Source organism: Lutra lutra, chromosome 11, assembly GCF_902655055.1.
Source record: "Lutra lutra chromosome 11, mLutLut1.2, whole genome shotgun sequence".
Taxonomy (NCBI): Eukaryota; Metazoa; Chordata; class Mammalia; order Carnivora; family Mustelidae; genus Lutra; species Lutra lutra.
The window spans coordinates 15,008,071-15,024,271 of NC_062288.1; the positions used below are offsets into that span (position 1 = coordinate 15,008,071).

Sequence of the window (16,201 nt, forward strand, 5' to 3'; positions counted from 1 at the left end):
ATTTTGTGAGTACTTAAGGCATGGGTATAAAGGTCTGGACATTTCTGCACAATGCAGGACAAATCAGATGGACCACTGCAGTTCCAGAGTTTTCTGTGTGGCTTGCTGAGGCCTTTGGATATGTATTGAAGCTCAACTTCCTTCCAGTGTCCATTTGTGCTTCTTTCCCAAAGATCTGTCCATTGCATGATCCCCAGAACTTCTGAATGCTAATGAATTTGTAGAAATGGTCTTTGCAGATGTACTAAGGTAAGGATTCAAGATGAGTTCATCTGGATTATCTGGGTGGGCTCTAAATCTAATGAATGGTGTCCTTATAAGAGAGACAGAAGAGAGAAATATGCAGAGATGAGAGAGGGAGACGGCCATGTGCAGTTGGAGGCAGAGACTAGAGTGAACAACTACAGGATGAAGAATGTTGATTGTCACTAGAAGGTAGAAGAGGCAAGGAATAGAATCTCCTTGAGTGACTAAGGTGGCAGCACAGCCCTGCCAACACCTTGGTTTCAGACTTCTGCTCTCCAGCAATATGAGAAAATAAATTTCCATTATTTTTTTTTAAAGATTTTCTTTATTTATTTGACAGAGAGAGATCACAAGTAGGCAGAGAGGCAGGCAGAGAGAGAGGAGGAAGCAGGCTCCCTGCTGAGCGGAGAGCCCGATGTGGGGCTCGATCCCAGGACCCTGGGATCATGACCTGAGCTGAAGGCAGAGGCTTAACCCACTGAGCCACCCAGGTGCCCCAACTTTCCGTTATTTTAACTCTAAACCCAGTTTGTGAAAATTTATAACGGTGGCTCCAGGAAATGAACACACTTCCTTTTATAGGTGTTGACCCCAAGGGGCACTTTCTGTAAACAGCCTATATACTGAACTCCATCTTAGTCTGGTTCCCTGAGAACCTAGCCTGTGGCATGGGTCGTGGACTGGGTCGGCCACGGCCAAAGTGATTTTTCCACAATAAGACATCAGCTGAATGTTTAATGTGAACTGTCACGATAGAATGGAATCTGCAAAAGGCCTATGGTTGGCAATTAATGGCTCTGCAAAGACATCCACATCCTATTCCCCAGAATCTATGAATATGTCAGGTTACATGGCAAAGGCGAGTTAGGACAACCAATGGAATTGACGTCAGTACTCAGCTGACTTCAAGATGGGGAGATTACCCTGGATTATTTGAATGCACTCAATGTAATCACAAGTGTCCTTAAAAGTAAGAGAGGGAGCTGGAAAAAGAACAAGACAAATGACAACGTGAGAAGAGAAGGATTGGGATTGAAATTGCTGACTCTTGCAATGGAGAAAGAGGCCATAAGCCAAGGAATGGAATTGTAGAAGGTAGAAAAGACGAGGAATCAGATTCTCTCCTAGAGCCTCCAGAAAGGAAGGCACCCAGCTGGCACCTTGATCTTAGGGCATTGAAATCTGTGTCTGACTTCTGATCTACAGAACCATAAGATGATACACTTGTGCTGTTTTAAGCTACCAAATCTATGGCAATTTGCTACAGTAGCTATAGAAAACCAATGCAAGTCCCACATGTAAAGCTAGCCCTCCACATTCAATAAATCTTACTGGCTTTTTCTGAATTAGTGGTGGCTGGTGATGAAACTGAGACAGAGATATCTCTCAGTCTCACGGTGCCTGTATCACAGGCTGGAAGGACATGATATCACCTCAGAACACTTGAAACTAGACGATAACCAAAGTCTAAACCCCAGTACCACTGGCTCAACTCTTGATGAGATCAAAAAGGTCAGTCCCTCAGTAGTATAAGAAGCTCAAAAACAAGGAGAGATCTCAAGGTCTCATAGTACTCTGGTGAATCGCTTGCAAGGCCCTGCTGGAGAGAGGGGGCTGACTTCTTTCTCAAGAGGACCAGAGGTAAACTGAAGCCATCTGAAACTGTTACTAATCCCCCATCCAGCTTAACTCCTAGTAGGACCAAAGAAATCAGCCTTTTACCTTAGCTGGCTAACAGAAAAACGTATACCATTTGGGGGAAAAGATTATTTGCTTCGATGTCTACTCTTTATATGCAATGTCTGTCATAAAAGTATAAGATGAATGATCTATTAATCTAGATTAGAAAAAACCACATTGGTAGAATCAGACCTGCAGATGCAGATGAACCAGATACTGAAATCAGAGACACAAATTTCGTAATCTCTTGTCATAACCTTAAAGAGATATTTGGGAAATAATCTTTCATTTGCTTCAGCTTTACAATTCTTTGTTTTTTGTTTTTAGATTTTTTTAAAACTTTTTTTATTTGATAGACAGAGATCACAAGTAGGCAGAGAGAGAGGAGGAACCAGGCTCCTGGCCAAACAAGGAGCCCGATGCGGGACTCGATCCCAGGACCTGGGATCATGACCTGAGCTGAAGGCAGAGGCTAAATTTAACCCACTGAGCCACCCAGGTGCCCCAATTCTTTCAGTTTTTTCCTCAGCCTTCAGATTGACAAAAATCCAAAGGCTCGGTAAATTAGCAAGACTGTGGGGAGACAGGCACTTTTATACCTTGCTGATTGGAATGAAAAAAAGTACTATGTCATGGAAAATAATTTGACAATACTGAACAAAACTACATATTTATGTATTCTTTGGCTTTTAGATTTCAATTCTAGGAATTCAACCTGAAGATACACTTTGAACAACATGAAAATATATATGCAAAGTTATTCGTTGCATCACTATTTGTAATTATAAAACATTGCAAACTACTCAAATGCTCAAATATAGGAGACTGCTTTCACTGGCTAAATCTGGGATAATGTGAGCATCAAGATAAATCAGGACAACAATTGTTGGTTAAATGAGCTGTGGCAAATTCATACTATGGAGTACTATCAACTGGTAAGAAAGAGGAAGAAAATGTCTAGGAACTGAAAAGGAATAATTTTGAGAACATATTTTAAGTTAAAAATGCAAAGAATACAGGTAGCATGTTACCTCTTTTTATAAGAAGTAAAAGAAAATTAAATCTGTATATTTATATTAATTTTGTATCAAAACTGTATAATTTTTTTAAAAGCCTTTGTTTATTTGAGAGAGAGAGAGAGCACAAGCAGGCAGGGGCAGAAGGAGAGGGAGAAGCAGGCTCCTAGCTGAACAGGGAGCCCAATGCATAGCTTGAACCCAGGACCCCCAGATCATGACATGAGCGGAAGGCAGATGCTTAAACAACTGAGCCACCCAGGCACTCCTATATCTGTATAATTTTGAAAAAATAAATATAAGAATAATACAAAAACTAATGAAATTGTTCATACAGAGCAATGGAGATGAAGGGGTTGTAGGGATAAGGAAAGGAGTGACACTTCCCTGAGTATACCTTTCTATACAATTTTGACCTCTGAATTCATATTAATGTTTTAGTATCTAATAATATTAACAAGAATGAAAGAAAATCTCAAACTAAATGAAAACAGTAACAAATGAACCTAACCATTTCCAATGAATAAAATGATTTGCCTGAGGGAGTTTTTCATGTTTTGTTGTGGTAAAATATACATAGCATACAATTTATCCTTTTAACCATTTTTAACTGTGTAGTTCTGTTGAATTAAGTACATCCATATTGTTGTGCAATCATCACCACTATCCACCTGCAGAACTCTCTTCATTAAACAGCAAATCCCCACTGCCCCCAGTTATAGGCACCACTGTTCTATTTTCTTTTTTGTTTGTTTGTTTTGAGAGAGAGAGAACATGCTGGTGAACATGTGGTCATCGGGGAATGGCAGGGGGAGAAAGAGGGAGAGAATCTTTTTTTTTTTTTTTAATTTTATTTATTTATTTGACAGGCAGAGATCACAAGTAGACAGGCAGCAGAGAGAGAGAAGGGGAGGCAGTCTCCCTGCTGAGCAGAGAGCCCGATGCGGGGCTTCATCCCAGGACCCAGGGATCATGACCTGAGCTGAAGGCAGGGGCTTTAACCCACTGAGCCACCCAGGCGCCCATGAGGGAGAGAATCTTAAGCAGGGTCTACACTCACTGCAAAGCCCCACATGGGACTTTATCTCACAACTCATGATTATGACCTGAGCCAAAATTAGGAGTTGGATGCTTAATCCACAGAGATACCCAGGTGCTCCGGCACCACTGTTCTATTTTCTGTCCCTATGAAATTTGACTATTCTAGGTACTTCACATGAGTGGAATCATGGTATTCGTTCTTTTGTGAAAAGCTTGTTTTACTTGGCATTATGTCCTCAAGATTTATCTATGTTGTAGCATGTATCAGTATTTTTTTATAAGTCTGAATCAAACTTTGTTGTATGCATGCCCTGTATTTGTTTATCCATTAGTCAATGGACACTAGAGTTGCTTCTACTTCTTGTCTATTACGAATAATGCTGCCATGAACATGGATGTACAAATAACTCTTTGAGACCTTGCTTTAATTGGAAGGGGGTATATATCCAGAAATGGAACTGCTGGGTCATATAATAATTTTATTATTAATTTTTTGAAGTACCACATTGTTTTCCACAGAGGCTATATCATTTTACATTCCCACCAGCAGTGCACAAAGGTTCCAATTTCTCCACATCCTTGCCGACAATTATTTTCTATTTTTGATAGTATACCCATCCTAATGGCTATAAAGTGGTGTTTCATTATGGTTTTGATTTACATTTTCCTGATGATGAGTGATACTGAACATCTTTTCATGTGCTTATTGGCCATGGGTATATCTTCTTTGGAGAGATGTCTATTCAAGTTCTTTGTCCATTTTTAATCAGATTTTTTGTTTTTGTTCCTGATTTGTAGTTCTTTATATGTTCTGGATATTAATCCCTTATCAGTTATATAGCAAACAAATATTTTCTTTGATTCCATGGTTTTCCTTTTGACTATGTTGTTTCTTTTGATGCACAAAAGCATTTAATTTTGTTATAGTCCAATTTACCTAATTTTGTTGTCCATGATTTTATCAAGATATCCAAGAAATCATTGCCAAACTCAATATCATAAAACTGTCTTCTTATATTTTCTTATAAGAGTGTTCTAGTTTTAGGTCTTGCATTTAGACCTTTGATCCATTTGGTATATAGTATAAAGTATGAGTCTAATTTCATTTATTTGCATATCGATACCCTGTTTCCCCAGCACCATTTGTTGAAAACAATGTCCTTTCTTCATTGTATGGCTTTGTCACTCTTTTTGAAAGTAATATGACCATAAATGTGAAGGTTTATTTCTGGGCTCTCTCTTCTATTCTATTTGTCTGTATGTCTGTCTTTATGCCAGTACCCCAAATAAATTATGAACAAAACAGTTTGATTTTGATCTAAAGAAAAATAAGTTAAACAAATCTTGACCCTTTTCAGTAAGTTTAGTTGTTGTAGTGATATAAGGATTATTTTGTGGGTATTGCAGAATTGGGCAAAAGAGGGACTATAGTGAGGTTTTTGGGAGCCAGAGCAATGTGGAAAATAGGGGATACAGATAACAAATATGGAATGGGGGAGGCAAGCAAAGACTTAGGTCGGATCCAAATTAGGGGTATTGGTATAAATTTATTATTTCAATGACACTCAGACACTCAGTGGCTATGAGCAGAGCCTGAGCCCAGAACTTCGTTTCTAAATACAATTCTCCACAGAAAGGAACCAGAAGTTCGCGGAGAAATGACTTCCTCAGAGGCTGGAGCCGGGAAAACACGAGATGAGCATGCCAGAAAAGAAGGAAGTGCCAGAAGAATGATGAGGCCATGTAAGAAAAAATGGAAGACTTTTCACTGGCCAAGTCTGGGATAATTTGGGCATAAGGTGAATAAGAACAAAAATAAAGTGAATAAATCACGAATCTATGGGTCCATAGTGACCATAGATAATAAATTAATAAATATGTGGGGGAAAAGGGACAGCTCTTCCACAGAGTAGAATGCTGATTAATAAACACAGTAACACTGATTCAATTAGAGAATCACCTTGAAAAATCACTTTAGCAAAGACAGATTTAGGCAAGAATTGTCATGCATGTCAGCCTGCGGGAGGGAGAGTTTTACGATAGAGAGGACACTTGCATGGTCTCCCTACAAGTTTCTTATCTATCACAAGTGGGGAAATTGTAGCTACATTGTGGAGAAACCTGACAACAGAGAGGACTGTAACTTCCTCAGGGACAAATGAGCTGTGTTTAAATGCAAACATCAGTGCCCCTAGGAGGATGACCAAGATAGTAAGACACCTTGAGAAACATCTCGGGGCGGGCAGGAGGCATGAAGACATGGGAAGTTGAAGGAACAGAAAATGATATTTTAGAGAGACCGAAGAACATGTACCTTGTCTGTGCAAGGAACTCTACACCTGAAACACAGAGAGCAGGAGAGGGTCTGCTGCCCAGATTCCCCTTCGAGAAGGCTTGCTGCCCCTCTCTGAAGGAGCCTAGTTCCTGGGCAGAGAGATTCCTGGCTCCAGTTGAACACTTCCTAGGGCCACCCTCCTCCACCGACTGGTGCGCAGGGCTGTAATGGTCTAGCCCTCAAACACAGATAGAGACTAAGGGCAGTGGTCACAACAGAGTCCCTCCCAAATTGGTCAAGCTTCGTCAGGCTCACCTGGCCACCGGACTTCCTCCTCTGCAAACCTCGCTTCCTCCCCCTGCCTCTCACAGCTCAATGCTCTAAGGAAAATAAGGACAAATCATACACTTATAAAAATACATTGTTTCAGAAGAAAGCAACAGATGAACACAGACTGTTCCAACTAATGAAAATCTTGTTTTTGGAAATCTGTTTGTCAGTTATTTGGACTGGGGGATATAATTTTTTCTCAGATCTGCTCTGCTAGGAAGAGAGAGGCTGGATTCTGTCTTTGTTTCCTTGGCCTGCTCTAACAAAATAACCCAATGTGGGCCTTGAAAGCAGAGAAATATGTTCTCTCAGTTTGGAGGCTAGATGTCCACAACCAAGGTGTAAACAGGCCATGCTCTGTCTCCCGGCTTCTGTGTTTGCTGGCAGTCCTCGGGGTTCCTGGTTTGTGGGTGCATTGTTTCAGTCTCTGCTCCCATCTTTCCTCTGTCTGTCTGCACAAGGTCAGTGTGTGTGTCTGTAATACTTCTCCTTTATTTGTAAAAATGAGTACAGGGCAGGCAGACTAGGTCAGGAGGAAAAGGTAGGGGGCTTAGGGAGGCAAGCCCAGAAATCCCAGGTGTGGAGTAATGTTACAGACAAGATATTAACCAGAGAGAAGGGAGCATAACAGATCCACCTTGTTTGTTCTAAATATAGATGAGGCACTTTTCATAACATTTATAAACAACCTTGTTTGCCTTAAGTCTTATAGACAAGATATTTACAAAGAACTCAGTAAATAGTTCCTTGGTCAGTTTTCTATGAAAGACTGACCATAAAAGTCCTCAGTGGCAACATATCCAGGACCCCTTTCCCTCTAAAGAGCTCTTCTTTTCTGCTCTCTCTTTTTAATACATTTCACTTTGCTTTACCCTTTTATCCATGAGATTCATTCTTCAACTCCATGAGGCAGGAACCCTGCAACATAAACACTAGTTATACTGGACTGAAGGTCCACCTAACCCCAGTAGGAACTCATCTCAACTTACAGGCTAGTTAAACTGTAAAGACCCTATTTCTAAATAAGGTCATATTCATAGGTCCCAGAGGTTATGACTTTATCTTTTGTGAGAAGTGTAAAGAAAAAATTCCTCCTGTATGTTTCTTCTCTACTCTCAATACTTCTGGCCACCAAATAAGGTGGGGGAAGGCTCAGGGGTTTCCGTGCCATGCAATTCTGCAATACCGCTGGGTGTCCTACAATTCAGTGCAGTCCTGACACCATCTACCTAGAGTTAGCATCACATCTCACAGATTAAGGGCTCAGTCCCACAAGGACTACCTTCCCCTTTCAGACACCAACTGCAAGTCTAGATTGTTACCCGTGCTTCTCACCAACTGATTATCAACCAGAGGTTCCCACACCCCTCTCCTTGGATTCAAACAATTTGCTAGAACATCTCACAGAACTCGGAGGAACATTTTATTTACTAGATTGCTGGTTTATTATAAAAGGATATAACACAGGAATAGCCAGATGGAAGAAATGCATGGGGCAAAGTATGTGGGAAGGGGTGTGCAGTTAGCATCTCCACGTGTTCAACAACCCAGAAGTTCTCTGGATCTAGTCCTTTTGGGTTTTTATGGAGGCTTTATGACTTAGACATGAATGATTAAATCACTGGCCAGAGGTGACTGAACTCAATCTCCCCTTCCTAGGAGGAGAGGGGGGATTGTGGGACTGAGAGAGGGGTAGAATGTTCTAATCCTCTAATCACACGGGTATCTTGACAAACAGCCTTCATCCTCATAGTTTTCCCAAAGCTGCCTCATTAACACACATCCAGGTGTTGTTTAAAGGGGTTTGCTTTTGAATAACCAGATACCTCTTTTTGCTCTAACCACTTGAGAAATTCCAAGGGTTTTAGGAGGTCTGTGCCAGGAACAGGGACAAGAACCAAACATAATATTTCTTATTATAAATCACAATATCGCAGAGACTAAATTCAACCCATGACGCATTATGTCTTAGACTCACTAACTGAAGCCTGTTTAAGCCCAATAAAGTTGAACTACAGCAGTAACACTGAAAGTAATATGTACAGGAACTATTTCTATCATCTCTCCACCCAGCCTACCTGATTCCTTGGCTTGGAACAGCTACATGTTGGGGGTCTTTATAGAAGAGAGATGAAGTGAGGGGATTTTGAGACATGAGAACAGGTAGAAGGGCACGTGGCCCCTGGAGACTCTAATGCAGGGGAGTAGGCAGGCAGGTGTTTGGGAGAACACAATCCCTAGGACAGGCTTCCTTCACATACTATCCTATCATGACCTTGGATTGGACTCCTTAGGCAAAGGTTTGGGCTGAAGTGCAGTCTTACAGTGCAGAGACATTGTGGACAATGTGGGGATCCAAGAACAATTATGATCCAAGGTAGGACCTCTACTGTGATGGTGGAGCCACCCTGGAGACAGAGGAGTATAGCAGAGAACCAGGTAAGGATGGTGGAGCAGGCAGGCATATCTGGATAGCTATATTCTAAAATACAAATATGGGCAAATTTAACTAAAACTAAGTTCCTTGAAGCAAAAAGGTCTCTGCCAATACAGGATAAAACTAAGTATTTGTTAGGAGGTTTTGAAGTGCATCACAGCTACAAAGCTGAGGTTGTCCAAGCTGAAAAATTCCTGATAAAATAATCTAGTTCTTAAAGTTATTAGGAGGGTGCTCTTGGTCACCCAGACAAATGTGCTCATACCCACACTGCACATGGAATTTTTATAGCTTATTTGTGGATAGAAAATAGCTTAAAATATTTGCAGGAATTTGTCCCTTTCTTCATAAAGAGTTGCAGCTAATTAGAATTTCCATTTTGTTTTGCTCTCTGACCTCTCTATTGGCTTGTAAGCTATTAAGTGATGTTCTAGCCATTGGTTTGGGATATGGGAGTTGTTTTGCATCTACTTTGCAAAAAAAGCATCAAACACTGTGTCAAAACACGTTACAGTTATTAGGCAATTTAAAACAATGTCATTGTTTTTCTTAGTGGCCAATGGCTCTGTGAAAAACAAAGCTCTTCCCGTTTATTTAGTATTTTGGGATGCATTAGTGATGCATTATTAATGTAGTGAGGAGGTTGCTATTTTTAGACCTGGTTATATTAGAAATAGAAGAAGCAAAATTTAGTAAAAATGTATGTGGCACTAAAATGTAAATAATTGGCCTAATTTGAGGAGTTGACTATGATCCACATTTGAATGTTTTCACTTGAAATGTACAAGATAATTGGTCAAAATATGTATCATTTTACAGGACATCCTCCTTTCACCGCTAGTTTAACATTTGTGAGAAAATAAAATTGCTTCTGAGTCTCTGAAGTATAACAACTACTCCTGATTTGGTTGGGCCCAAAATTCCAGTTAGGCTTCACTAAATGTTGAAGGGAAATGAATGCCTCCTTCATTATATATAGGAACACAAAGATTCTGTGGCTAATTAGAATATGTAGGCATGTATCACAACTCTTATAAATGCTTGCAAAGAGCAAGATACATTTAAAAATGGATTTAAAAGTCTCCTTAAGGGTCTAATTGGACTTAGAAGATAAGCAAGGATAAATCTCTGTGGCATTAAAAAATATGGAAAATGAGTTCTGCAGTAACACTAATAATTCTGGGCCTATTCCAAATTATCAAAATCTATCATAATTCATTTTTGACTTGTCAACCAATCTGAAGTGCAGTTTAGGAGGAAAGAAGGTAAACTGGAAGCTAAAAATAATTCAGGAATTCTGCCTGGCTTGGAGTTGGAGTCAGGATACTTTCTGTGAAACTTACCTGAATGAATGTTACATATAACTTGACACCTAAGCCTGACCTCAACATGGGAAAAAAAATTGAGGTTATTCCTAATTCATGGTGGATTCTACATAGAATGGCATGAACCGCCTTTTTCCTCGACTGGGGAGAAAAACGGGCGGGAACTAGGAGGAAGAAACATAATCAAGCAAGCAAGGAATGTTGGCGTGTGGGCCGAGTCGTGTTGGGGATGAAGGAAGTGCACACAAAAGTAGGTGTCTTACAACTCTGGATGTGGAAGGTGCCTCTGAGATCGCTTGTCTTGCGGATGGACTTGTGCTGAGTGCAGGGAGGTCTGCAGAGCTGAAGATCTTCCTTAGAGACAGATGCAGGGCATAAAGTCTAGCCTAATGGGGGGCTCTGGGTACCCCCTACCCTCCACGACCAGAGAGGGATCTACCTGATTATTATATTTGGATCCTGCATAAGATTTCATATTTGGGTAGGAAAATAGCCTCTACTCCATGGCATAACAATACTTAAAAATCATTGTTGTTGGGGTCCCCCTTTACACTCACTCCAGTAGCATTATTGCAGAAATAGGAGAATAAATAGCTAAGAACGGATGCTCAAGATCTAGTCTCATATATGCATGCATTTCTTTTCAACAAATATTTACAAAGCACCTACTAAGTAGCAGCTAACGTGCTTCCTCAGTTTTCCAGGCTGGCTAGAATGACCCATGTGGCAACCTGAAAATGGATACCATCTTACCTCTCAGCTGGAGGGAAATGATTTGATAAATTGGCGCATAACAACTTTGTAACATGCTCAGCATGTCTTCCAAATCGAATTATCAAGAAATGACAAGCTTCCTAGTTCCGCCCACATTACAGACCTAGATTTGGGCATCTCAATGGTGAGAAAAGCTCGCCATTTGCAATTTTAGTTCAAGACATTTGCTGTGTGCCAAAAATTGGTGGGGGGATAACGGCAAAGAGGGACAAAGGCTGGTGCAGTGGGAACTCATGGCTTTGGCCCTAAGTAAGCAGAGGAAAAGTAAACCTACTGCTTGGAACTCTGTCCCTTGCTTGATAGAAAGAGGCCAGTGAGGTCTGCAATGGAAAGATATAACCAGGCCCAGCATGGGAGCAGAGGAGGCTTTGGGACTCATAGTACAAAAGTGACCATGGACAGATATGCTTCAGAACATTCTGGTGTATTCCAGCATTCTGCGGCTTGTATCCTCACGGCAAGATCTCAGGGCACAGCTGAGGTTCTGAAGTCCACTGTTTTAGAAAATTGATTCAATTCCTGGCTTCTGGGCAGTCTTTTTCATGGAATGTTGACCAAGAGAGGAATATTCTCTTTGCTTCCCTCTGAAGTAAACTCCTGTTTACTTGGGATGTTGGAAGTAGGGTGACTGACTCATCCAGGTTTACCCAGGACTTTCTGGCTTATCCCAGGCAAACTGGGATAAACAGTCATCCTAAGGAAATAAGAGTCAAGTGAATAGACTGGGTCTTTCAGGAATACACCACTGCAAAAGTGAGAGGCTTCAAACCTCTCTCATTTTGTTTACTCACCATTCTGCACTGTGAAGGGATCAGCTGGGTGATTCTTCTGGTCATCTTACTGATGATTGTTTGCAGGGCTGCACTGAGGTAGCGGGTCTGCTGGGGTTTCCCTGCTACCCCATGGCCTCTCCAAGGGGCTTTTCATATCAGCGTTGCTGAACATCCTCCTTGGTGGCACAGGGTTCCCTCAGGGTGCCACGCCTTCCTGGTTTCTCAAAGCTTAGGCTGCAACTGGCCCAGTTTCCTTCCACTGTATCTTATTGGCAAAAGCCAGTCACGGTGCCACTGTAGTATCAAGGTGAGGGGACTTCGCAAGGAGTATCAAGGGGTAGTTCAAGGTGGGATGGGGCGACACATGGAACAGTCTGCTTCACAGGTGCAGTGGGATACTCATTTGGACTCTCAGGATTCAGGTGCCTGATTGACCTCTGACCTGCTTGGGGGGCCACCTGCCTTACAGGTTCATAGTCTCAGAGAGAACTGAATATGGGTAGTTTCGCCGTTGGTCAGGGTCTTCAAGAGCTCTGGGTGAGGTATACGGCAGAGGTATCCCTATTATTCTTTACTTCTGATCAACGGACCGGGGAGGGTGAATCTTTGTTTGCAAGAAGCAACAGGTTAAGAGACCTGGGTCTTGCAATGTTCCAGTGAGGCGGTAAAGGACCGGATTCTGCCAGGAAACACCTCTGGGGAAGTAAGTCTCCATGCCAGGGTACAGGCTCCAGGCAGGAATTACACAGATCACCAAAGCACAACCCCTTGCTTAAAGGGACTGACCCTTCTCAACATGCAGCCTCCCTGCCTCCGACCCCAAATCTCGTCTTAACATTTGAACAAGTGTGCGCACTGGTTTCCCTCTCTACTGTAGCTCTAACCCCTGAACTGACTTGGTTTCCCAGCCCGCTTTCCTCCGTTGGTCTGTGAGCCTCCTGAGGGCAGGGGCGAGGCCCAGCTTTCTGCAACACGCGGACGGGGAAGGCTGCACTCTCTGGACCAGCCCATCCACACTCCAGCCAGAGCACCTCCAACCCTGGCTTTCCCCTTCCCGCCCCCTCCCCCACGCCTCCCCCACCCGGAAAGAATGGGGCCCCTCTCAGTCTCCCCCAGCACAAACTCCGCCCTTAAAGAGCCCCAGAGCTGCCTCAGGGCCCTGGAACTGCGGCTTGGCGTCGTCCTCTTCCTCCTCCCGACCTCCTCTTCCACTACAGTGGGCATTTTGACTTCGGGCTCCTTCCCTCTCCTTTTCTCGCTGCTCGGCCGGGTACCGCCTCCAGGCCTCGCGCGCCCCGCCTCCGCTCTGTCGCTTTAAGCCGGTCCCGGCGCTCAGCCCCTCCCTCACCCTTCCTGGCGCTCCTCCGCTGCTCCTCGCCGCCCCTCCCGCTCCTCCTCCTCTCCCGCTAGTCCTCGCCGCCGCCGGCCCGCCGCCCGCTCCGCTCCTCTCAGCCTCCTGGACCCGCAGCCATGGCCGACATCAAGACGGGCATCTTCGCCAAGAACGTGCAGAAGCGACTCAACCGCGCGCAGGAAAAGGTCAGGGCGGGCGGCGGGGCAGGTGGCGGGGGCGCGGCGGCGAGGGCCGAGCGGGCTGGGGCAGCGCTGGAGGCCCGACCGGGGCCGGGGGCGCGGGGACGCCCTGCGCGGCGCCTCGGCTACTGCGGCGAGGCGGCCACGGGCGGGGAGGCGGGAGCGTCGGGGCGCGCGGTCGGTCCGAGTCTCCCCGCACGCTCGCCCCCTTCACGGCCCGCGGCTCTCCCGGCTCTCCCGGCTCTCCTGGGCGGCTGCGGGCGCGAGCGGTGGCAGGTGCGGCGACTCCCCGGCTGCCTGCCCCGGAGCCCAGCGCATCTCCCTGCCCGCGGCCGCCTCGCTTTCGGCTGGCCCGCGGGTCGGGGAGATTGCGGCAGCGGTCCTCCCTGCGGGGGGGTTTCCTGGGGACCCGAATGCAGTAGAAACGCCTGGAGTAGCGCAGAAGCTACTCTCAGAACCTGTATGGATCGAAAGGGCTCATCACGGAAAAACCAGTGGCTTTAAATACGGTGCTGTCGAGTGAATCCAGGAGTTCAAAATAGACATCTAGATACACACTTCTTTCCATTTTCTGTTCTCTTTCTTTGGGTCTCTCTGAGTGTGTGCCCCTTTTGACGCCAGTGTCCTCTGGAAGGTCAAAAATAAATATGACCCCAACCTTACAGTTCTGTTCTGCACATTTGTGCACAAAGGAAGGCGTTTTATTGCATTAAAAAAGGAAAGATCCGTATTGCATGTACAGGTTGGGTTTCCTAGTGTGTTACAAGCTCCCCGGCAGATTGACCCCTCAGTAATTTATTTTTTTCTCCCAGAGCTGGGCACAAATGAATCCCAGGTTTACACCAGGCACAGCGCTGAGCAGTTGAGGTCTTGTACCAGACATTGGGCGCTTGTCATCAAGACCTTGCCAGCACTGAGGTCTTCATTTGTGTCTCCAGCGAAAGGACATTCACACGGTAGCTTAAGCATTGTACTTGAAAATGAACACCGCTCTTTGAGCCCCATGGTTTGTATCAGCTGAACTGTGTTCTCTTTCATGTGGCAGTATTTTCCGTCTCTGGGATTCTGGGTGTCTAGTGTTTTCCTCTTTTACTGGAAGTCAGATTTGCCGGGGTGCTCAAAATGACAGTGAATTTCCCTTTTCAGACCCTGATTCAGGCTGCTCCCCAGTTGCCACAGATGTCGAGGAACTGAGCAGAAGAGGGCACTGATCCTTTGCCAATCCCCAGGCCCATCCCCTGTGGCTGCCTCTAGTCCCTCCCTCCACACATGCACACTCTCAGTGCAGTAAGAGGATTGTATTTCTTTTAATATCTACCCAAGCTCATCCTGAACTAACGGGAGCCTCCTCTGCGCTCCTTCAGTAGCTGAATTAGCAAGGTTTCTTGCCCTCTTCCTGTTCCTGCTTACTTGTTCAGAAAGTAGACAGGATCCTTCGGCACCCCAGCCAGGTTTTGTCATCATTTTTCCTTACATTGTTTTGCCCATTCGTAGGTATTCCTCCCCACTTTCCCCTTCCAGGTAATTACTTGAATCTTTGGTCGGAAGCTTTTTATTGTATCTACTTTCCTTCCACCTGTGAAGGAATTTAGTGATAATAGTCTGCCTTTTCACATATTAAATTATTTCTTAATCTAGGTCACCAGCTGTTAATATGCCCAAAATGAATGAAAATGTAATCTGTCTTACAGAGCATTCAAGCTCTTATGAATTGTTGAAAACTCACTTTGTCATTATTAAGGTCAGGTATGTATTACCATTGCAGCTGGGGATGGTGGTTGCTTTTCCATGGGAGGGGCGGTCTAAGGGAGGCTTACCTGCATCGGGCTTCAAGAATCCTATTTTCTTCCCTGGGGAAAGTTGCTGATGAAGAGTGCCAGCTGCACCAAGTTTAGGGGTAAAGACACTGAAGGGCTAAGAATTTGGTTTCTGCCGGTGGGTACCTTCCGTCCCTTTTCTGAGCCTGTGCAGCACAAGGAAAAGGGCATGTGGGAATTCAGGGGAGGTTGCCCAGTCAAGCCCAAACAGAAGCCACTGGAGGGTAGAAATCACAGTAAGTTGCTGTCGCAGGCATTAGACATCTCCTGCAGTGATTCCTTCCTCTTACATCTTTGGACGGTTCCTCTTCTCCGATGCACAGATGTTCCAGGGCAATATCTGTGTGCCTCATGTGTTCTGGAGACCTTGGATCATTTTTACAACCAAATTTTCTCAAAAGCGAGTTACTCCCATGACTTTCTCATCGTCTGTGCTACACCTAACAGCTGCATGCATTTTTAGCTCCAAATGCACGACTGAAGCTACTCTCAGGAGGCGGTCTTCCTTTTTTTTTAATGAATTTAAAATACATTTTGTTCTTATTGAAGGTCTGTGAAGGTTCAGTGCAGAAGAGTGAACAATATATAAGCAAGGAAAAAACTAGTAACAAATCAGGACTATCGTAATTCTACTAAAATTCTACAGAAATTTCACTATCATTTGATGGGTATTCTAGTGGATCTTTTCCCATATGTACATAGATGTATTTATACAACAAAAACAGGACCATACCTTTAGCTTTTTAACCTGTTAATTTCATAATAATCTTGAACATTCTTGAGTATGTACATATTTTCCATCGACATTTTAAATGACTGAACAGTATTGGAATGCATGGATTTTAATGAATCTCCCATTTTTTGGACATTCAGTTTCCCATGTTTCTGTATCTATAAATACAAATCCATGGGAAAACTTGTAAGGAAAATGGTTGCATATAGTAGGGAAAATGT

At 43.8% G+C, this 16,201-nt stretch overlaps 1 protein-coding gene across 3 annotated transcripts in view; it reads left to right on the forward strand.

Moving 5' to 3' along the window:
- The first annotated feature begins 13,075 nt into the window (after positions 1-13,075).
- Positions 13,076-16,201, forward strand: part of AMPH (amphiphysin) — a 259,498-nt gene continuing 256,372 nt past the window's right edge. For all 3 annotated transcript variants that reach the window (XM_047695519.1, XM_047695517.1, XM_047695518.1), the window contains exon 1: positions 13,076-13,436. In XM_047695519.1, the coding sequence (XP_047551475.1) occupies positions 13,368-13,436 (69 nt within the window). In that variant the 5' untranslated portion in view covers positions 13,076-13,367. The remainder of the gene's footprint in view (positions 13,437-16,201) is intronic.